The 21770-nt window shown below is 36.8% G+C and overlaps 1 protein-coding gene across 1 annotated transcript in view; it reads left to right on the plus strand.

Moving 5' to 3' along the window:
* The first annotated feature begins 6978 nt into the window (after positions 1-6978).
* LOC131148987 (zinc finger CCCH domain-containing protein 24) overlaps positions 6979-21770 on the plus strand; it is a 34803-nt gene continuing 20011 nt past the window's right edge. Inside the window, exons 1-8 of the mRNA XM_058098990.1 lie at positions 6979-7721; positions 17599-17691; positions 17775-18101; positions 18222-18294; positions 18512-18644; positions 18724-18877; positions 19041-19124; positions 19369-19491. Of these exons, the coding sequence (XP_057954973.1) occupies positions 7161-7721; positions 17599-17691; positions 17775-18101; positions 18222-18294; positions 18512-18644; positions 18724-18877; positions 19041-19124; positions 19369-19491 (1548 nt within the window). The 5' untranslated portion in view covers positions 6979-7160. The remainder of the gene's footprint in view (positions 7722-17598; positions 17692-17774; positions 18102-18221; positions 18295-18511; positions 18645-18723; positions 18878-19040; positions 19125-19368; positions 19492-21770) is intronic.

Consider the following 21770-nt stretch of genomic DNA (forward strand, 5'->3'; position numbering starts at 1 on the left):
GCTACGCTCTCTCCTATCTGAGATTGGCTTTCTTGTGAAAGACTCTTCTTTGTTGTTTTATGACAACAAGTCTGCTATATCTCTCTCTCTTCTAATTCAATTCGGCATGAGAGGACAAGCATATTGAGGTGGATATTCACTTCATCAGGGAAAAAGTTCGTTGTGGGATTATTTCTCCCCGCTTTATCTCCTCCAAATGCCAGGTTGTTGATGTTTTCACCAAGTCTGTTGCCCTGGGTTTATTACAGACTGCTATCTCCAAGCTTTGACTTGTCAACATCTTCATTTTAGCTTAAGGGGTTGTATTGAACATAGTGTATAGTTTTAGTCCCACATTGAAATGTTAGGAAAACCTCACTTTCTTGTATAGCTCTATATATATATATATATATACATCTCAAAGTTGTAAGCAAAATACACCAAGTGATATTCACTTTCTGTAAGAACTTGAACTGTGATATATGGATTTATTGTAAAAGAGGGGTAAAAATGAAATTGTGTAGATTTTGTCGACGAGGCCACAATTCGTCGATGAAACTAGTGAAGAACTCGTCGACAAAATTCAGAAGCTCGTCGACGAGTGAATGCCGAGAGGCTCAGGAAAAATGGAAATATCTGGTTCGTCGACGAGGCCACCGATTCGTTGATGAATCTTGTGAAGAATTCATCGACGAGGATCCCAATTCGTCAATGAATCCTCTAAGGTCAAAGGTCTTTATAAGGATATTTTTAGTTGCTTCTTGGCTAAGTTATGATTTTCCTCTCTCTCTCTCTCTAGGATTTGAAGCTTTCTCTCTCTCTCTCTCTCTCTCTCCTCGATTGCTTCATCGTTTGTCGCCTGAATCGCAAATCCAAAGTTACTGCGAGGATCAGTGAAGGATTCTTTACGTTTCTAGTGGATCGGAATCTCATTTCGGAGGATTTCGGGTTTCGGACTAAAATTGAAGGAAGGCTCGGTTTTCATTTATGATTCAATATATGAGTAGTAGTACGGATTGTAAGTAAGTATTGTATTGTGGTTTGTAGGTTTTGGAGTCTCGGTTCGTAGTTTTGAGGACCGTAGAGTTCGTAGTTGGAATTCGGGTTAAGGTAAGGGGATTCTGTTTATATCAGTCCATTTTTGAAATCAGGATCAGTAAGCTTGTAGGCTACAATTGTATGTATGTTTTGGCTACTTATTTGGGGAAATCTATCAGATAAAAATGCGAGATTTTCAGGTTACAGTTTTTGAAAAAATTGTGGATTTCGGGTATCATCTCTACTTTGTTTGGAAAACCGCTTGTCTTGTTTAAACTGTATTATTGAGGTGACCGTAATTCATGTTTGCATAAACTGTATACTTGAAATTGTGAATGATATGATTTGCCGTAAACCAAATAAGTGTGGTATGTATGGTTGTATGTATTTGTTCCAGGTATTTGTAAAACAGCTATGTGGCGTCTAATTACCGTACGCTGAAATGTATAGGAACGTGAGTTCCAAAATGATTCAAGGTTTTGTGAAATCGGCTAGGGGTGGCTAATTACCGTACACCGAGAGTGACCGACTCTATATATGAGGGTGTGAAATATCACCAGTCTAATTCCAGTTGGTCACCGAAGTGGTGCGAGCAATATGCTACATCCTATGTTGCAATGGATTCATAGTGGGCCTAGGTCATCGCAGCGTAGTTGGCACGTGGCAATGTAATCGGGGTGAGACTAGGTGACCTTGTGTAGTTGCGTATGTAGCAATGGATTCACTATTGGGCCTGAGTCGTAGATCTTCGTAGTTGCATGTGTAGAAACGTAATCGTTGTGAGACTAGGTGACCTTGTATAGTTGCGTATGAAGCAATGGATTCACCATTGGGCCTTGATCGTCGCAGCGTAGTTGCGTGTGTAGCAATGTAATCGTTGTGAGACGAGGTGACCTGGTGTAGTTGCGAACCAGTGTGACGACACTGACCGTATGTATGTATGTATGTATGTTGGGTATCGTATGTATAGTGTTATGAAGTATGTAAAATGACACTGGTATGCCACACACTGATATAAACTGTTTTCTTCCTTACTGGAGGTGTCTCACCCCGAATGTACATACAATATTTTTCAAGGCCTTCAGGTAGCGGTAAGTAGCATCCTAGCGTTTGGAAGCAAGGGTGTCGTAGCTTTTTCTAGTACCTTTTAGGTACGAGTTTTGGTATCCAGGTTGTCATGATGTTTTTGTAGACACCTAGGGTATGTATGTATTATGGGAATGTGTATCCTAGCATGTATAGTATAGACTCTGGTATGATACTGATTATATATAAAAGACCGTATTCTGCTGCGTATTTTGGATGAGTATGGACGTATGTATGTATGTATATAGGGCATCCGTTCACCCCACGGGGTCGAACCCTCTTTGTATGTGGTATCATGTATGTTTAATTGATACAGAGACAGGTTATGTTACTTTATTCACACCTGGGACCCACCTGCGGGTTCGGGGCGTGACACTTTCTCTTATATAGTTCTCTCTCTTTTACTTTCTTCTTAATCAACTTAGGAAGCCCAGCCAGGCCAGCTCAAGTGGTAAGGGCAAACTTATGACTTTGGAGACCTCAAGGTTATGGGTTCGATTCCCCCTTGAGGCATTATGCCGGTGAATTATCAGGGGTGCGTCAATGTGTGGGTTTGGTGTTGCACTATAAAGTCTAATGTGACACGATAGTGGTTGGAGTCCCCGATGTTCACTTTTTGAGTCCGATCTCTGTTTTGATTATGACAAACTACAACATCTCATTTGTGCATTGAGTGTTTGAATATGTTAAGTTTCAGGAAGCATATATGATAATGCAATATGGAAGCCTTGAAACGCACCTTCAACAATCATATTCCAAGGCGTATTAAATGGACAATTAGAGAAGCAGAACTTGAAGACTTTATTATTCTTTGAGTTGTAATAGTAATTAGGTTTAATTGTGCATGCATGTCACATGATTTAAATTGAAGCTCATCAATGACCTTAGATTGACCTTAGGACTTCAAGTTTGATAAAAACCTTTTAACTTAAAATGCTAAACATTTTACAAAAGGTTTGAAGCGGCTTTGAACTAAAAAGAAGGCAAAACTTAATTTTTAAAAGGGCCTAGTCTATCGACCTTACAAGCCCAGTCGATTGGCATATGCAAATGGGCAATTATATTAAAGCCCAGCCAACTGGTACTTTAAAATCCTTTTGAGGCCAGTCGACTGGCGTGTGTAGAAGGCTAAAAATGTAATTTTATATGACCCAGTCGACCGGCCATTCAAGGTCTTTAATGCCCAATCGATTGGAGCATGCGTAATGGCCAAAATATAAAGGCCTAGCCGAACGACACCATTTTGAACACATGAAGCCCAGTCGACCGGATCTTGAGCCTGGCATGCCGTTTCTTGCGAAATTGGAAATCGCCTTAGGGCCAGTCGACCAGAGCTCGGGTCAGCCGACCAGACCTCTTGGGATTTAAATTTCTGGGCATATAATGGTCAAAAAATTCAAAATATAATATTATTATATTGCCTAACGACTAGTTAACGGTCAGAATTGGTTTTTGCCCATATATATCAACCCCAATTAATTTGAAATGGTTAGATAATCACTTGGAGATTATAGTTAAATATTTTTTTGATTCTCTCTTATATTTTTACTCCTTTTGGAAGATCAAATTCGTATTTCTCCTCTACTCTTCTTTTGAAAATTCTTTTTGGAGAAAATATTTTTTTAAAGGGGTTTAATGGATGACTTTAGCTTATATTCATGTTCATAATATATAGCTTGAAAACCTCCTCATTGGTTTGAAAATCAAAGTTCAAATTTCTCCTACTCCTTCATTTTGAAAATCATTTTGGAGATATTATCTTTGAGTTATTCAAAAAGGCTTGAGCATATATTTAATCTCATATATATATTTAGCTTGAAAGCCTTATTGTATTTGATTTTTGAAAGGTAAATCATTTGAGAAAGAAACCCTAACTTCTCCCACTCTTTTATTTGAAATTAATTTTTGGAGAAAAATCTTTGGGGTTAGTTCAAGAATGCTTTGAGCATAGATATTCATTGATATATATATATTGTGCTTGAAAAATATCTTGAAAAAGGCTAGAGCATATATTCACTCTAATATATTTTGCTTGATAGCCTTTGCTTTCGAATTTCATCAAAGGTCAAAATTGAGAAAATCATTTTCCAAACTCTCTGTTTTAATTGAAAAATATTTTGAGAAGAAAACCTTAACTCTATTGAGATTATTATAGCTAAGACATGCATTTTGACCCACTCACATTTTAGAAGAACAAAGAAGAAGAGTTAAAGAGGCCAAAGAAGCCTAGGAGACTCATTGCGTTGTTCAACTTGAAAATTGTAGGCGAAAATAACTTATGTCAACAAATATCTCGCTTTGGTTCAAGATAAGGAGTTCCAAAATGTGAAAAGGAAGAAATGGAACAAGGGATCTCAGCCTCCTTTAGCTCTTTTGATCTTGCGTTCTCTTTGTATTCTGGGTATGTCCAGTTTTGATTGAACTTGTTTCTAGGGTTTCCTAGTTTTGTTGCTACTATGTTTGTAAGCTCTGTGGCCTTTTGATAAAAAAAAAAGGTTCTTCCTAGTTGTGATTGGGAGTTGTGGCCTCCCTGCCCGGTGTATGTGTCGGATTTATTTGTGCATATCCCTTTGATCAATATACATTTACCCTTTGATAAAAAAAAAAAAAAATATCTTGCTTAACACCTAAAATGCTACAAAAATCTTGAATATTAATAGCCGGCTAACATCATCACTAATAATCACCAATTGTCATAACAACATAGTAGAAACAATTTTTAGATTGATAAAAAATGACCACTACAGATTAAAAATCATATTGACTAACTATTATTGATAGTTCTAAAAATCTGTTAGTACTAATCAAGTAGGAGTGACATAAATAACCATCACTAAAACATTAGAGTCCAACATTAAAAGGAGCACCTCAGTTCTACAAAATTATAATGAGTTTAAACTTATAAGTTTGATACAATTTTTTTTATCATTTAAAATGAAAGCTAAAGAAGACATGAAGGAAAGAATATTTTCTTTGCCTAATCAAAAAATGTGTACTTCAACCTTTTGAGTATAAGGTACTTGTTGGGATAAAATAGTCTTTTAATTATATTAAGACCGCCTAATCAGATGATCTAAATTTAAAAATTCAGCAAAATTTATTTCCCACACCCTTATAAATACTCACATCTTGATTGAGAATAGGTTACACCCTTTCAAAATTTTTAATTAATTAGCTTCTACAACAATAATTAAATATGATGATTCAATTTCAACATCAAAGATGTCTCCCATGTTTGGAGAGACATTATATTTAGATTTATATTGGATTTAGATAATATGTAATAGGTAATTTATATTGAAATTTTTCAAAATTTATCAAAATTCAAATCCAAGGTTTGAAACTCATGCTCCCAAATGCAATATAAATTAATAATTATATATTATCATGACGAGGGTGTCATATTGCATCAATAATCATAATAGTTAATCCCCTAGTAGTGAAGAGGTGGTTCAAACATTTCAAGACCATTGGTAGAGGCAGCAAACTAAGGCTCTACAAAATTTCATACATTATTAGTTAATAAAATAAACGAGTCCTATTTAGTTGTTCCCTGAAGGTACTAGTTAATATTTTTCCAATTAAAATTATACTATGATGTGAAAGTAAAAATAAAAATCAATGAACTTGTTATCTAGATAAATTAATTAGTCAATCAAAATGCCCAAAAGGGCCTTTAGTACCTCTGTATCTAAATAATAATAATATAGTTGCTCAAGAGTGGTTCTAAGATTTTAAGAATTTCAAAGAGCTCTCGTGAGGTTTGTCAAAATTCACAAATCTCCTCTTATATTTTGCAAAAAGACAAGTCTTTAGAGGGAGGATTTGTATCTTTTTGATAAATTTCAGAAAGGTCTGATGCATTTTTTAAACCTCAGGGGAGGTTGATGAGACTTTTGAATCTCATGGAAGGTTTTTATCTTTTTTGTCAAACCTTAGCAAATGAAAGTATTTTACTCTATTTCTCACTTCTTTGATTATAATCTATAAAAAGGTAAATTTTTTAACATTTTTTAAATGTTTCCTGCATAAAATATTATATTATGAGATCAAATATCTATATGTGATAGATGGTCAACAAAAAACATTCATTAGTCTTCCACTTGATTTTTTCAGTTCGATTTATTTCTAAAATCGAAACCAAAATTGAACATTGAATGCTAAGAAATTAAATACCAAAATCAAAAACAAAATACCGATTCATGGGTTTTCAGTCATTTTGTACATCCTATATGTGAACACCCATTTGACTTTAAAATTTCAATTTTTAAGACATATACATAATTATGTAATTTTTTAATATGAGACAAATTGAATTGATATTCACAATATTTGATAGCTATTTTCATCATTCATATAGTGACATTTTGTCTTTCATCCTGTAGGCTAGTTATTACGACATTAAGCATTCTTCTTTCATGACATTAAGAAAAACAAAGCATAGAGAGAGAGAGAGAGAGAAAGAGAGCACACTGTTCCATACATGTAAATTTATGACTTATTTGAGTCATACTCTTGCTCCAGACTCTCTCACTACCTTAAAGTATGCCTTTCCTCAACTTACATAATAAATGCCCTAACTAAATGACGAAAAGATTCAATAATATTATCATCATCCTCAACTTACATAGTAAATGCCCTAACTAAATGATCAAGAGTTTCAATAATATTATTATCGTTCTAAGGAAAATCTGCAAAGTTACCGTTCCTTAATTATATGATGCTGATCCATGCACCATTTTTTGTTTAATACATGGGAGATGGATGATCTTTTTTTTTAGATGTATCAATTTAAGAAAAAAAGTTCCCTTCCAACTATTTTTAAATAATTTATATTGAAAAAATATATAAATAGGAAAAGAACTCTATGAACTCATACCTCAATTTTAAATAGATGACATGATATTAGATTTTGGGTTCTACCTAAATTTTTCTCGAAGGCCCTGACAATCAGCTCCACCGGCCGCACACCATACGCCGGCGCTGTGATAGTGTAAACTAAAACCCATACTAGCCGGAACGGCGGAGGCAGAGGAAGGCTCCGACTTTTGAACTCAATGGCGTCCTCAACAGATGTCAATGCGTCCGCACCAGAAACCCTAAACCCTCCCCACCAAAATCCCGCGCAACCTTCCATTCATTCCCCCACGGACGGTCACGAACCCAGCGATCAGTCGCCACAAGAAGGAAAAGAGCAGAACGATCAACGGCAGACCAATCTTCCATCAACCGACGGCACTGATGTGGGCGAAAAGCGGAAGAGAGATGACCCAAAAGAAGCAAAGAAGAGTGATTCAAATGGGTCTGTCCATCCTCTCTGGAAAACCAGCTTGTGCTCGTATTTCAGGCGGCATGCCAAGTCCTGCAGCCATGGAGATGGATGCAGGTACGCCCACGGCGAAGAAGAGCTCCGGCCCAGACCCGATAACACCTGGGACCCGACTTCGGAGCGGGCAAAGAAGATGATGAAGTTCGAAGTCCCGAGTTCAACGGAAGATGATGTTCTCATGACTGATGTTCTCTTTCACGATTGTTCTGACGCTTCCCTCTGTAAATGCTTAAAGCATCTGCCTATAAAATGGAGCTCCGATGATTTGAGGAGCTTTCTCGACGAGCAGGCATGTTTCTTTTATTTATTTTTTGCCCCTTTAATAACTTAATTCGTTGGTTTCGTTTTTCTTTAAATTCGGGGTTGATTGCCAAGGAATTTAATTTCTGGGTTTTCTATAGTTTATGTCTTTATGATGCGTTTAGTCACTGAACATGTAGGAAATGGAAAAAAAAGTAGAAGTTTATGGTGTGTTTTTAATTTGTTATGCATACAGAGAGCATCACATAGGCTCTGGAAGGAGAATGAAATATGCACATAGCGGGTATAGAGATGCAATTTTATGTCGATGGGGGCCAATGTATAATTAAAACAACTAATTTTGTATGCATTATTTACTTTTTATTAGTCCAGTTTATGTAAGAGAAAGAGAAAGAGAGAGAGAGAGAGAGGGAGAGAGTAGAAAATATGGGAGAAAATTTCGGTTTGAGGACTTTAAAAAGCTAGCGCAGGGGAAAAATTGTCCAAGGGATTAGACATGTATCGTCAAGTGTTCAAGAAGCAATTACATATAATAGTTGTAAGTTACGGCAAGTATTTTTATGGATCTTTGCTTAAGTAATTAACAAGTCTGACAATAGTTATTTTTCAGTAATGTAGTCATAGTTATACAGAGTGAATGCAGAAAAACAGAGATGGGAAAGAGTTGAAGATTGGAAGGGAGTATTATAAATGCAACTGACATAATATTTTTAAAAAGGTGTCTAACTCTAATTATCGACACAGTTACACAACAACTGTTTTGGCATGATTATGCAGTATGTGCTTGAGTTGCAATTTGCAAAATTATGTTGTAACTTGATCTTTATTTAATAAAAAATAATAAATTTTAGGCTTTATTGCCTGCTTGAAGCATTTTGAGGTTTATGATGAGGGGAATGAGGTTTTGTCACGCATAATTTTAATCCATGAATTGAAATGTGAATGGCAAGATTCAGAACCAAATTCAAGAATGGTTTATAAATATAAATACTTTTTTGAAAAAATGACAATCTATTTCTAAATACGAGAAAATAGTATTATACAACATGTTCAATGACATGGTCAAGATTCAAAAAGATTCAGAAAGCCTCTACTTCTAAATCTTAATCAAGGAAATCCTCCAGCTCAATATCAATATCATTATCATTGTCATTTTCATCATCTACAGTGGTGATCTCTTCTTCCTCTTGCACTTCTTGCTTACAATCATCTTCAATTAGAAGAATCTCATGAGAGAGAGAGAGAGAGAGACTTGTCTTGTTTGATTCCCAGCCTCCTGAGGGCCCAATTCCCTACTTTGAACAGTAGCACCCCCCTATGATAGAACCTAGGGCCAATCCCTTGATGCTTATAGAGCCCCCAATCCATTCCCTAAATGACCCACTGATCGCTGTTGTGGCACTCCTCAACATAGCCAAAAAATAAAGACAAGTATACTGAATTTTATGGTTAAGGGCAAGTTTTCCCCCACCCCCCTGCGATGAACTTCTTTTATATAAAGTAAAAAAATTTTGAGTGCGGCAAGTTTGGGAAACTACTTTTTCGCTTTTAAAAAGTCCATATTTTATAGTTTATGGGAAGGTCTTTGAAGTTAATGATTTCCACAAGTGCCTTTAATTTTAAATATTACAAAATTACTCACATTATTTATGTATCCTAAACTGATATCTATTTTGGACATTTCAAGCATTTCATCCGGCTTACAGCTTTTTGCCAAGCACTCGGAATCACTTTTTTGGTTTCCATAGCTCCTTTTATACAAGGGTCCCAACAATCGTTTTAGTAACTTGAAGGAGCTTCTTCTCAAGAGTTCCTTTTCATTTGTGGCAAGGGGGCCAAACTAAGCCTAAGTGAATCAAATCATGACGAATCATGGATGGATCATATGATTCATGACCAAGTTTGGTTGATATATTCAAACTGAATTGTTGAAGCCTTGTACCAAATTGAATTGAACCTTGAGTTGTATGATTTACAACTGTGCTGCATATGTAAGAACTAAGAGCATGAGGTTGTGAGAGGGCAGCATCACCTATGAGGTGCCTGTAACTAAGAGAGTTTCGATATGAATGCCTATGTTGCCACATGTAAAGTCTTCTGTATGGGATTTTTGATAGTGTTATATTTAAATATTTGAAGAGAGAATTTGAAGCTAGAAAAAATGGATTTCACGCACACATGCACTGTAAAATATATTATATATTACTGTGGGGCAGGTTGGCAAGGCCCCAGTGTAGCTTCATCCCTAGATTGATTAATTTCCACAGGTGAATAAAAACAAACAAATGGTTTTTATCTATAATTGGTTACCCGACGAGAAGCAAATTGTGGCACATATGGGTTATTCAATGAAATAAATTGCAGTGGAAGAAAGCCACCTATGTATTGTTGATAGATGTTGGCTTATCTCATGTATTTTGCTGAAGTGCTTTGATGGTGTTTGGTACTTGGAATCTAAGGTTCTGGTAAAGGTTCTCATTACTAAAATCTTTACATCTCAACACCCCCCCCCCCCCCGCCGCGGGTTTGGTTTGCGAAATTAGGTCTAGAATGAAATCAAATTTTTGGAATGGAATCACATTCTTGGGTTTGGTTTGCGGAATCAAGGATGGAACCATATTTTGGTTGGAATACGATTTTTGTGAAAAATCGTTATTCTGGTTCAGATGGGCTGGAATCAATATTTATTCCATAGAGTCGGATTCATTTTGTAATAAAAATATTATTCTAAAAACAACAATAGATACTAAGTTATAGGGTGCTAGGTCTCTAAAGAAAAATGCTTATCCAATTGTGTGTCTATGTGTTATGCGAATGTAGTGAAAATCAACATAAACACTTCATTTGCGTGCAAAAAAGAACTGTTACCATGAATATTAAATAACTTAATAATAAAGTTTTGAAGATTAACTTAGAGTGGTTGATATATGCTCAAGAATGGGGGGTTCTATTTTCTTTTTTGTAGAATCCAAGACTTTTGAATTCTCAGTTGAGGAGGGTGGTTCTTATTTCATGTTACGCATTTTTGAGCGAAATTGATACTCTCTCCGATCAGTTTGCATGGGCAAAGAGAGTGTAAGACGTTTGCTAGCTATTGTGGAGGAGCTAATGTCCAATGTAATTCCTGGGTAATTTTGCATGAACATTCAGAGATGGTGAGAAAGTATTTATTTTGCAGTTGGGATCCAATGCACATTGTTTTTTTTTTAATGATCTCGGAACTTATACATGGACGTTGGAAAGGATTTCTGGTGGTGCCAGAAGGCAAACTGGGCAGTGGGTGGAGAGGGTTTGGATTTCATCTATGGAAAGCCATTGCTCTTGAGACGTTAGCCAACAAACATACATCCCAATCTGCACCTAAACTCACAGGGGAGAATTCCAAAACTTTTCTGTTGGCAGCGGTGGGGGGGGGGGGGTCGGAGAGATGACGGTGGTAGCAAGAATGGAAAGCAATTAATGCCATATTCTCAAAATTCAAAATTGAGAAATCATAGCCACGATATACATGATTTGGGTATTGGGAAGGAACAAGCAAAATCAAAGGCGAATGTTTTGGTGGAAATTACTGAGAACGTTAGTGGTAACACAAACTCTTATGTATCTCTGAATATAAGTCTCAGATTGCATAGTGGGCCGGATGGAGAATGGGAGGTAATATGGTCCAAAGTTACTCAAGCTCAGGAAGTGGGTTGTATAGAGAAGATCAAGGAAAACAATAAAAGTTTTAAGCCCAAAGCTCCCTTCAAGCCAAAGCCCATACCTAATCCCAAGTCCATCTCAATTTGGCGGCCCAAACCAACACAAACCCTTCAAAACAATAAGACCTATAACCAGAATCGTCATCTTCAGCCTTGGGGAGTTCAGTGAGAAGGGGCGATGTTGTGGTTCTCGATTCGAAGCAATTTGAAGTTGATCACTAAAGCGCGTCGATGCTAGCCCAGTCGATGAAATCTTCCGATGACATCGAGACTGACAGTATCGACACCGATGAGACCGATACTGATCTCTTAGGTTCCGACGAGACCGATATGGGGCATGGTAGGCTTTGATGAGGCCGATAAAGAGTGCCTCGACACCGGTGAGTTAGCAAACACATCCGATGGTGAGGAAAACTTGCAGCGAAACATCCAATTGATTCTTCAAGAACATTCCAACAATATTTTTAGGAAGTGGGGAAATTTTGAGCAGTGGGTGCTTGAGTTGTGAGATGGAAGAAGAGTTGCGGTTCCAATTTAGATTTCTTTGCCACTTGGTGAAGTCACAAAGGGTTTGGAAGAGCAAAACCAATTGTCCTTGGTTCCGTTGAAGCCTGCAGATATTTTGTAGGTGTTACCAGTTCAATTTGATGGGAATGATGTACTTGTGGTGGATTGGGCCTCAGACAACGATACAGAGGTAGCTAAGCTACCTAACGAGAGGGATTTGTCACCTTTAGTGATTGAACCACTAGCCTATTCTTTACCCTTGACTATGGAAGGACATGAAGTTGTGGATGTGGAGAGTCTAGTGAGGGAAGTACCTTATTCCGAGTGGTTCCAAAGAAGATTTAAAGGGGTTGACAAATTTCTGGGCATGTCCTTGCAAGTTTTGGAAAATCAAGTAACCACTTTTTTGCTGGCTATTGAAGTTGAATTACACTGTAGGGCTACTTTGGAAAAAAATGCATGTGACTTGAAGAGAACTGGTGCGAAAGGTTTAAGAGAACTGAAAGGTTTATTCAGTTTAATTAATTAAGGTTCTACTTCATCTAGGCGCAGTGGTATTAATAGGGAGCAGGCTTTCTCTATTTCTACATGAATCTGAAGATATTTTCATGGAATGTCAGAGGATTGAATGAGGTTGAGAAGAGGCTTCAGATTTGTAATTTGTTGCGTACATGGAAACCTGATATTGTATGTTTGCTAGAGACTAAACTTGAATGGATTACTAGAGGAATTGTCCGAAGTATATGGAGTTGTCCATATGTATATTGGTTGTACTTGGGTTCAGAAGGTGCTTCTGGAAGTATTGTCCTGATGTGGGATCAAAGGGCAGTGGAAAAGGTTGAGGAAGCAGTGGGGTATTTTTCTGTTTCATGCAAATTTAAAAATGTCGGTGATCAATTTGAGTGGGCTTTCACTGGTGTTTATGGGCCAAATTTGAACAAGAGGTGTAGGAAAATGTGGGAGGAGTTGACAGGGCTGAGTAGTTGGTGGGATTTGCCATGGTGCCTAGGAGGTGATTTTAATATAATCTGCTTCCCATAAAAAAGACTAGGGGCTGTAAGTCATACTCGGGCTATGCATGAATTTTCGGATTTTATCTCTTTTTATGGGCTGATGGATATATCTATGGAAGGAGGCCTTTACACTTGGTCCAATTCTTCCTCCGCTTCTAGAATAGATCGGTTTCTTTTCTCTCCATGCTTGGGGGATCACTTCACTCAATTTTCATAGAGAATGCTGTCCAAAATACTTTCTGATCACTACCCAATTCTGTTGGAAGGGGGGGGGGGGGGAGTCATCAGAGAGGTAGAACTTCTTTTCGCTTTGAAAATATGTGGTTGAGGGTGGAGAACTTTGTTGATAAAGTGAAGGAGTGGTGGGCATCCTATTCGTTCCAAGGAAATCCTAGTTTCATACTAGCTAAGAAATTGGCAGCATTGAAGTTGGATTTAAAAAAGTGGAACGAGGCGGAATTTGGGAATGTCACTGTTAAGATACAGCAACTTTGGAACAAATTGAATGACTGGAATGTTAGAGGAAACTCATCCTTTAACAGCTGAGGAAAAGTTAGAACAAGCTACTCTCCGCACCAATATTGAAAAGCTCACTCTTTTAGAAGAGATTAGTTGGATGCAAAAGTCTAGGGTGCTACATTTGAAGGAGGCGGATGCAAATACCAAATTTTTCCATAGAATGGCTAATTCTAATTGAAGAAATAGTGGTATTGAGAGCCTTGTGGTTGATGGTGCCTTGTCTTCCGATCAAGGTATGATTGCTGATTACATCACTTAATTTTTCATGAATTTCTACTCTGAGCAACAAGTTAGTCGATCATTCCCAGAAGTCTTAGTATTTCCAAGAATATCTGGTGATAATGCAGATTGGTTAGATAGACCATTTGAGGAGGCAGAAATTTTTGATCTCATACAAATTTTAATGGTGATAAATCACCTGGACCAGATGGATTTACAATGGCTTTCTTCCAAGCTTGCTGGGGGGTTCTCAAACCTGATCTTATGGCTGTGTTCCATCATTTTTTTGCTGAAGGCCAGTTTGAGAAAAGCCTGAATGCTACTTTCATCACTCTCATCCCTAAAAAAATTGAAGCAATTGAAGTAAAGGATTTTCACCTTATTAGTCTTGTTTTTTTTGGGGGGGGGGTGTTATATGATCATTGCTAAGGTCTTAGCCACCAGACTTCGCACGGTTATGGAAGATATAATTTCAACTTCACAGAATGCTTTTGTGAGGAACAGGCAGATTCTTGACCTGTACTTATTGCTAATGAATGCCTTGATAGTAGATTGAAAACTGGGGTGCCAGGGCGACTTAGAAAATTAGATGTTGAGAAAGGCTTTTGATCATGTAAATTGGGGTTTTCTTATGCAGTTACTAGAACGGGGTGGGTTCTCTGCCAAATGGAGGCAGTGGATTTTCTTTTGTATATCTACAGTTCTTTTCTCCATTCTGATAAATGGCACTCCTTGTGAGTTTTTTGAGAGCTCTAGGGGGTTGAGACAAGGTGACCCGTTGTGTCCTTTGTTGTTTGTCTTGGTTATGGAAGCCCTGGGGAGAATGTTGGATAAAGCTGTCCATGATGGTCACATCTCAGGCTTTGGTGTGGGTCGTATAGAGGGAAGAGCTTTGGTGGTGTCTCATCTTCTCTTTGCGGACAATACTCTAATTTTTTGTGACGCTGATCTGGATCAGATTTTGTTTCTCCCTGGGATACTTACGTGGTTTAAGGCGGTCTCTGGTTTAAAGATAAAATTGGGCAAGTCAGAGTTGGTTCCTGTTGGTACGGTATTTAATTTTGACTTATTCTTGCACATCCTTGACTGTAAACAAGGTAATCTTCCTATGAAATATTTGGGTCTTCCTTTGGGAGCCAAATTTCAAGGATAAGACAATATGGAACCCAATTTTGGAGAAGATAGGACGAAGGTTAGCAGGGTGGAAACGTTTGTACTTATCTAAGGGAGGTAGAGTCACGTTAATTAAAAGCACTCTATCTAATTTACCCACTTACTTTCTATCTTTATTTCCTATTCCTGCTGCTGTGGCTAACCATATTGAGAAACTTCAAAGGAATTTTTTATGGGGTGGCATTGGTGATGAACCAAAATTCCATTTGGTTAAATGGGATACTGTTTGCTCTCCCATTTCTTCTGGTGGTTTGGGGATAAGGAAGGTAAGACAGTTTAATGAAGCTTTGCTTGGGAAGTGGTTATGGAGACTTGGGATGGAGAAGGCTGCTCTTTGGAGGCAAGTGATAGAGGTGAAATACGGCTGTGAATGGGGTGGTTGGTGTACTAGGCCTGTTAATGGTCCACATGGTGTTGGCTTGTGGAAATTTATTAGACAGGGATGGCCTTCTTTTTCTTGCCACGTTCTATATGATATTGGAAATGGGTCTAAGGTGAAATTTTGGCAAGACCATTGGTGTGGTGAGACGTCTCTTGCTGTTGGCTATCCTGATTTGTATAGATTTTGCCAAGATAAAGAAGCTAGCATGGCTGAGCTTATGAAGTTTGATAATGGAGTCCTGTTTTGGGATGTAAGTTTCTTTAGGGGTATGCATCTTTGGGAATTAGAGGCCTTGTTTGGTTTTATGGATACCATATATGGTGCATCGGTGAAGTGGTCCGGTGAGGATAAGATGTGCTGGAAATCTGGTAGAGAGAAGGGCTTCTTGGTTAAAAGTTATTATGGTATTTTAATGGGCTCCAAAGATTGTGGCTTTCCTTGGAAAAGTATTTGGAAACAGAAAATTCCATCTAGAGTAGCTTTTTTCATTTGGACTGCTGCTTTAGGGAAATGCTTAATGATTGACAATTTATGAAAAGAAAGGTTTGGATATTGGATTGGTGCTACATGTGCAAGTGTAATAATGAGACGGTTGATCATCTTTTTATTCATTGTCCGGTTGCAATGGACTTGTGGGTTATGGTGTTGTTCGATTTGTTTGGAGTGAGCTGGGTTATGCTGCAATCTGTAGTGGGACTTCTAGCATGTTGGCAAGGCAGATTTGGGCGTTATCCAAATGGCTTTATTTGGTTGATAGCTCCTCATTGTTTATTGTGGTGTCTTTGGAGGGAGAGAAATAGTAGGTGTTTTGAAGATAAGGAAAGATCCATTTCAGACCTGAAGCTATTTTTCTTTACAACTTTGATGGATTGGTTGGCTGCTTTGCGAAACCAATAATTTTTTTCTGTTTTTGATTTTCTAGATTCTTGTAATTTCTGTTTTTGATTTGTTTACCCCATGTAAACTCCTTATGTACTTGGTGTTCATTTTTGATATCAATAAACTTATTACTTATCAAAAAAAAATAAAATTAATTATTATTACTATTACAATAAAAATAATAACAACTAATAATAATTGCAATAACAATAATATTTAATATTATAAAAATAATAATAACAATAAGAATAATATTAATAATAAAAGGGCCAAAATAATAATTGTTATTATTTTAAAGATAATAATTATTATAAAAATAATAAAAAATACTAACAACTAATAATAATTAAAATAAAAATAATATATATTAGTGTAAAATAATAATAACAACAAGAAAAATGATAATAAAAAGGCAAAAATAATAATAATAATTATTTTGAGGATAATAATTACTATAAAAATAATAAAATAGTAATAACAACAATAAAAAATAATAATTACACTAATAATAATCACAATTATGAAAATAATAAAAAATAATAATGAAACAAAAACAACAACAAATAATTGTTGTTACTATTATTACAAAAACAATAACAACTAATAATAATTACAATAACAATAATACAACATAATAATTGCAATGGCAATAATATTTATTACTATAAAAAAATAATAATAATTATTTTAAGGATAATAATTAGTATGAAAAACAAAAAATAATAATAATACTACTAATAAAAATCACTATTATAATAATTCAAAATTATAAAATTATGTATTAGGGGTTTTTATAAAAGATGACTTATTTTTCATTACATTATAGAAGCCATTGAAGAATACCAAATGTCGGAAAGAAATTGAAATTGGATTTGTACAATCATTCCATGTTACTAATTGAATGCAGTAATTGCATTCCAAAAACAATTCCTTTCCTACATCCTCCTTCGATTCTTTTCCTGCTTCAATTTCATTCCGCAAACCAAATAGGGGGTTAATTTCCCTAATGTATTGATGTATTAGTCTAAGTCATAGACATTTCTAATTTCCCTAATTGATGTATTAGTCTAAGACATAGACATTTTTTTTTTTTCATATTTCAATTTTACATGTGGTTGGAACATAGACATTTCTTTTTCATTTTTTAACTAAGTAGCAAGAATCTTCTTGCTTACCAAACACTGCCTCAATGTCAACAACCACAAACTAGAATAATTGAAGTGGAAAGTCCTTCGGCTAGTTTCTGTTGACATTGCTAATCTGATTTATTAGCATACCCATGGCTTCAATCTAAATGATCTACGTTGTGGGGAAGTTTCTATCAGCACTTTTTGTGAAAATATACAGGGGCACAGAAGGTTTTTAAGTTCACCAATCTATGTTCGCAATAATTCTGCTGTTTTTTTGGAAGCCTTCCATCTTTATCCTTGGATCCTTGTGTGTCTAATATGGGGATAGATGAGGATGAGTAATGTTTGAACATGAGCTGATTGGAATCATTTCATTTTCCAGGGAATTCTCTTTAAATTGGCCAAGAAAAAGGAAGGCATGACTGCTGGTTTTGTGAGTTTTGATAATGCAGAACAAGTGAAAAGTGCAACTGAGGTATCTCCTCCACATTTATTTTTATGGCTCCTTAGAAATTGCAAGAACTTCTCCAGCTGGTTTTCTAAGTCTCATTCTGACAGGAACTGGATGGAAGATCAGTTGGCAACAAGAGTTTGAAGTTTGTAGATGTTATACCAAGATCATTTGAGACGAAAGTTAAATTAGCAATGACTTCGCAAAGCACTCAACAAGTTGCAGAACCGACATTGGCTAGTGACAAGTCAGGTGTTTGTATAACTTCAAATGAGCTTCAGGATGGTGATACGGTTGATGATGGTTTAACACCTGATGGTTTGGTTTCGAAGGCAAAAAGTGCTCGTGATGTTGTGACTCCTCTAGCACACATGCCCTATGTTGATCAGTTGGAGCACAAGAAGAACTCTCTCATGCAAACTCTTAAAAGACTGGTCAGAAACACACCCTTTTGCTTTTTATTGATCATTTTACTGTTCATATTTCTCTTGATATATTCTTTTCCTGAGATCATGATTTTTGCTGAACAGTGGTAGTCCCTTTTATCCTTGTAGACTAGAAATGCGCGTAAGGCTTGTCCAAATGGTGTATCACTTCCTGAATGGATTCTCAAATCTAGGGAAATAGGTGGTGTTCTTACTTCTTTTGAGGGCTATTGAGAAAATATTTGCTTTTCCTATTGAGAATATTTTGAGTTGATAGTGGGATGAAGGTTTTTTTTTACAAGTTAATTGATACTCCCAAACATTGTTCATTACATTTTGTGTTGATGGCTTTACGTTTTAATTTGAGGCAGAACAAGATATGTTTCTCATAGATATCCTATCTCTGTTTTAATCCTCAGGTGGTCTTCCATGCAAATTTGAGGGTGTACTTGAGTCGCCACTTGTAAATGGATATCGTAACAAGTGCGAATTTTCAGTTGGATACTCTCTTCAGGGCAAGCCGACTGTAGGATTTATGCTCGGCAACTTTAGGTAGATTGCATTGAGTTTGTCTTTTAAGGATGCTTCTTTGTGTTCAGAGTTGCTTACCAACAAAAACTTCTGGTTTCAGGGAGGGTGTGACAGCAGTTCAGGAACCTGTGGACTGCCTGAATGTTTCTAGAATTGCTTGCAAATATGCTTCAGTTCTGCAAGATTTTTTACGAAATTCAAACTTACCAATTTGGAACAGATTTAATAATACTGGATTCTGGCGTCAGTTAACAGTGAGTGTTAGTGACTGCAGCAGCAGCTGAGTTGTAGAAAATTGTAACTGTCATTGCAACTCTCGTGCTAATGCAGTATGTGAGATTATGTTGAATTTAATTATGCTCTTTATTAAATCTTTTAGTCTTACTTAATTTTCTGTCTTATGGTACATGTGATAAGGTTCGCGAGGGGAGGGGCCTGGGAAAGGTGGCTGAGATTGAAGATTTTGAGGCCAATATTTCAGAGGTCATGCTTATCATTCAGGTTTTATGTCTAATAGACTTGCATGGAATGGTTTCTTTTGTTCAGCGGATAAATTTCATATTAAAGCCATCCTTTATTTATGTGCACCAGTGAATAAATGAAGCAAGAAAAAGGGAAAAAATATGATTCATTACTGTACAATTGTTATGTCAAAACCATGCTTATGAATAGAATAATTGACATATGAGCAGTTAACAACTAACAAAGCTTTCACAAAACTTGGCTTCATCTTGTTCTTGGATAGGTTTGTTCCAAAGGCTTTGATGATGCACTAATAACCAGTGAACTAGAGAAGATGGCTCAAGCATTTGCTGCAGGTTCTAGTGCAAATTCTCCTTCTTTGCCCCTAACGACCTTGGTTGTTCAGGTGCTAACTCTTTTTTTATATTTTTGGCTGCAATATGCAAATTGATTTCATAGATTGCTTTTAGGGTCATGTGGAACCAACTGAGAGAAATTAATTTATAAGCTTGCTCGCTGATTTTTTATTTTTTCATCGGTCATTTTATATTAGGCAAATCAACTTGACATAAAATACGAGATGATGTGGATATTAGTCTATGGATTCATTCTTGTCAAGAAAATAATGCTCAATTGTTTCTGATATAATAATCCTTTGATTTGATATGATGATACTTCTTTATTTTGCACTTTGTAATCCTGGTTTTTTCTCTGTCAGGTCCTTAATCCATTCTTGCATGCAATGCTGCCAATTATATATTTGTTTTGGTTGGATTTAGCAAACCTTGAGACTGGAATGATTACTTGCAATGCAAGGAGAATCAGTGGAGGCTTTGGTAGAACTCTTCAATAGTTAAGTTAGAGAGGGTTTGTAAAGAAGAGGGTGCTAGGGCTAGGTTAGGGATAGTGTACCTTGCCCTCAGCCCTGAATGCTTTATATAGGAGTGGGGAAATCCTGGGACATATTGAAGTTATTGGCGGAGTAGAGAATTGTGTATTGGAACTAAGTCTCCTCCTTTGGAATTCTAGTTGTGGTTTTTAGGGATGTGAGCATATCTTCTCGTTTAAGAGTAGAGTTCCTTTCCTCTTCTTCCCTTAGTTTGGGTGTGCTAACCTTGGACTGACACCTGGCTCCACTTCACTGGATGGCTAGATTTTAGTTGTGTCAATTGCTGCTTATTCCCTATGTGAGCTGAGGAGGACGATGGATAGGCCAGAGTAGGTGGGTAGTCATACTGAGCTCTGCAGCCTTGGACAGTTTCATGGGCGTGGAATTGGTTGTCCATGTGCACCTATGGTTCAATGTTGACTATAAATGAGTTTTGAGCATTTTAGTGGCATTTGTGTCACCTTTCACTCATCTTGATGGAGAAGACAAGTGTACATGTGTTAGGCATGTCTGCAGTGTGTTGAGGGGTTTCAAGCCATGCCTGTTGGATCTTGACTCATCTCGATCACTCATTCTGTGTGAAAAGGGAAGACGGCCCTCATTTTTTGCATCTTCATTAGTTTGGGGGCTGCTTTTAGAGCGTCTCACCATTTTCCTGACGCAAACCATTCCATTTCAAGCTTCTTCACCTTTCTCCTGCATTTTTTTGGGCTTTTTCTTCCATCATTGTGATCTTGGATTCGTTTAGGAGCACTGTTTTCTTGAAATCTTATCTTTCATTTTGAGTCTATGGTTTGTTTATAGAATCCCATCCTTCTAAGGCTTTTTATGATCCTCCAACACTTTCACTTGCTTCATTGGGGGCAAAGAGTTGTAACCCTAATATTTGTAAGAAATTATTTGTTGTGTGAGGATCATTTGGATTCAAACTTCTATTTTTCAAATTCATGTTCCATTTTGCTTCACCTATAAGCCTCTTTTCTTCAAAATACTTAAGAGTCAAAGGTCCCTTCTTACTTAGTCATGTCGGGAGTAAAATTTACCCGTGGACACTGAACTTTTGACGAAAAATTCTAATACCACTAAGCTTTAATTTTGTACACCAAGGTTACCCAACTACAAATTTGTTGCGGAATCCTTCTTTCCATCCAATTTAAATGACTCTTCGTCATGTATGCTAAGTTAGAGATTGTTTTTGGCCTGCATGGCAGCATGGCTCCCACCCAACACACGTTTCATGGGCTGAATATTTCACATCTTGTGAAGGGTTGTGCGACACTAGCTAAAGCATTCTTGTTTAACTAGTCAACCAAAGATTACCACAGTTTACCATAGAAACACATTCACAACAGTTGAATGAAAGTAGTGGACAAGGAAGCATTGAACATTGAAGCAATGTAATTTATTAACAACGCCTCCGTAAGCAAAGTGTGTTTAGCAATGAAGGCAAGTAGACTAAACATGGTCAACAAATGCCAGTGAATTTTACAAGATTGATGAACACTCACCCTCTTATGAAGAGTTTTATATGCTATTTTAACTTTGACACTAGGAAACATCAAATTTTCGAAGGAGTTATGCACTCATTTTACACTAAGACATAAGCACACCAAAACATAAAACCTATATTAGTATTTACATGATGGTAACCCATCCCATGCACACAAGGCAAGCGATCATAGGAAAGCACAATGCACCGAACAAGCTTGAATTGTGAGATTCTCCCACACTTATGTGGTCGATGCCCTCGTAGATTTTGACGCTAGGTACACTTGAACTTGGTCCACGAACGGTTG

Source organism: Malania oleifera, chromosome 2, assembly GCF_029873635.1.
Source record: "Malania oleifera isolate guangnan ecotype guangnan chromosome 2, ASM2987363v1, whole genome shotgun sequence".
NCBI lineage: Eukaryota > Viridiplantae > Streptophyta > Magnoliopsida > Santalales > Ximeniaceae > Malania > Malania oleifera.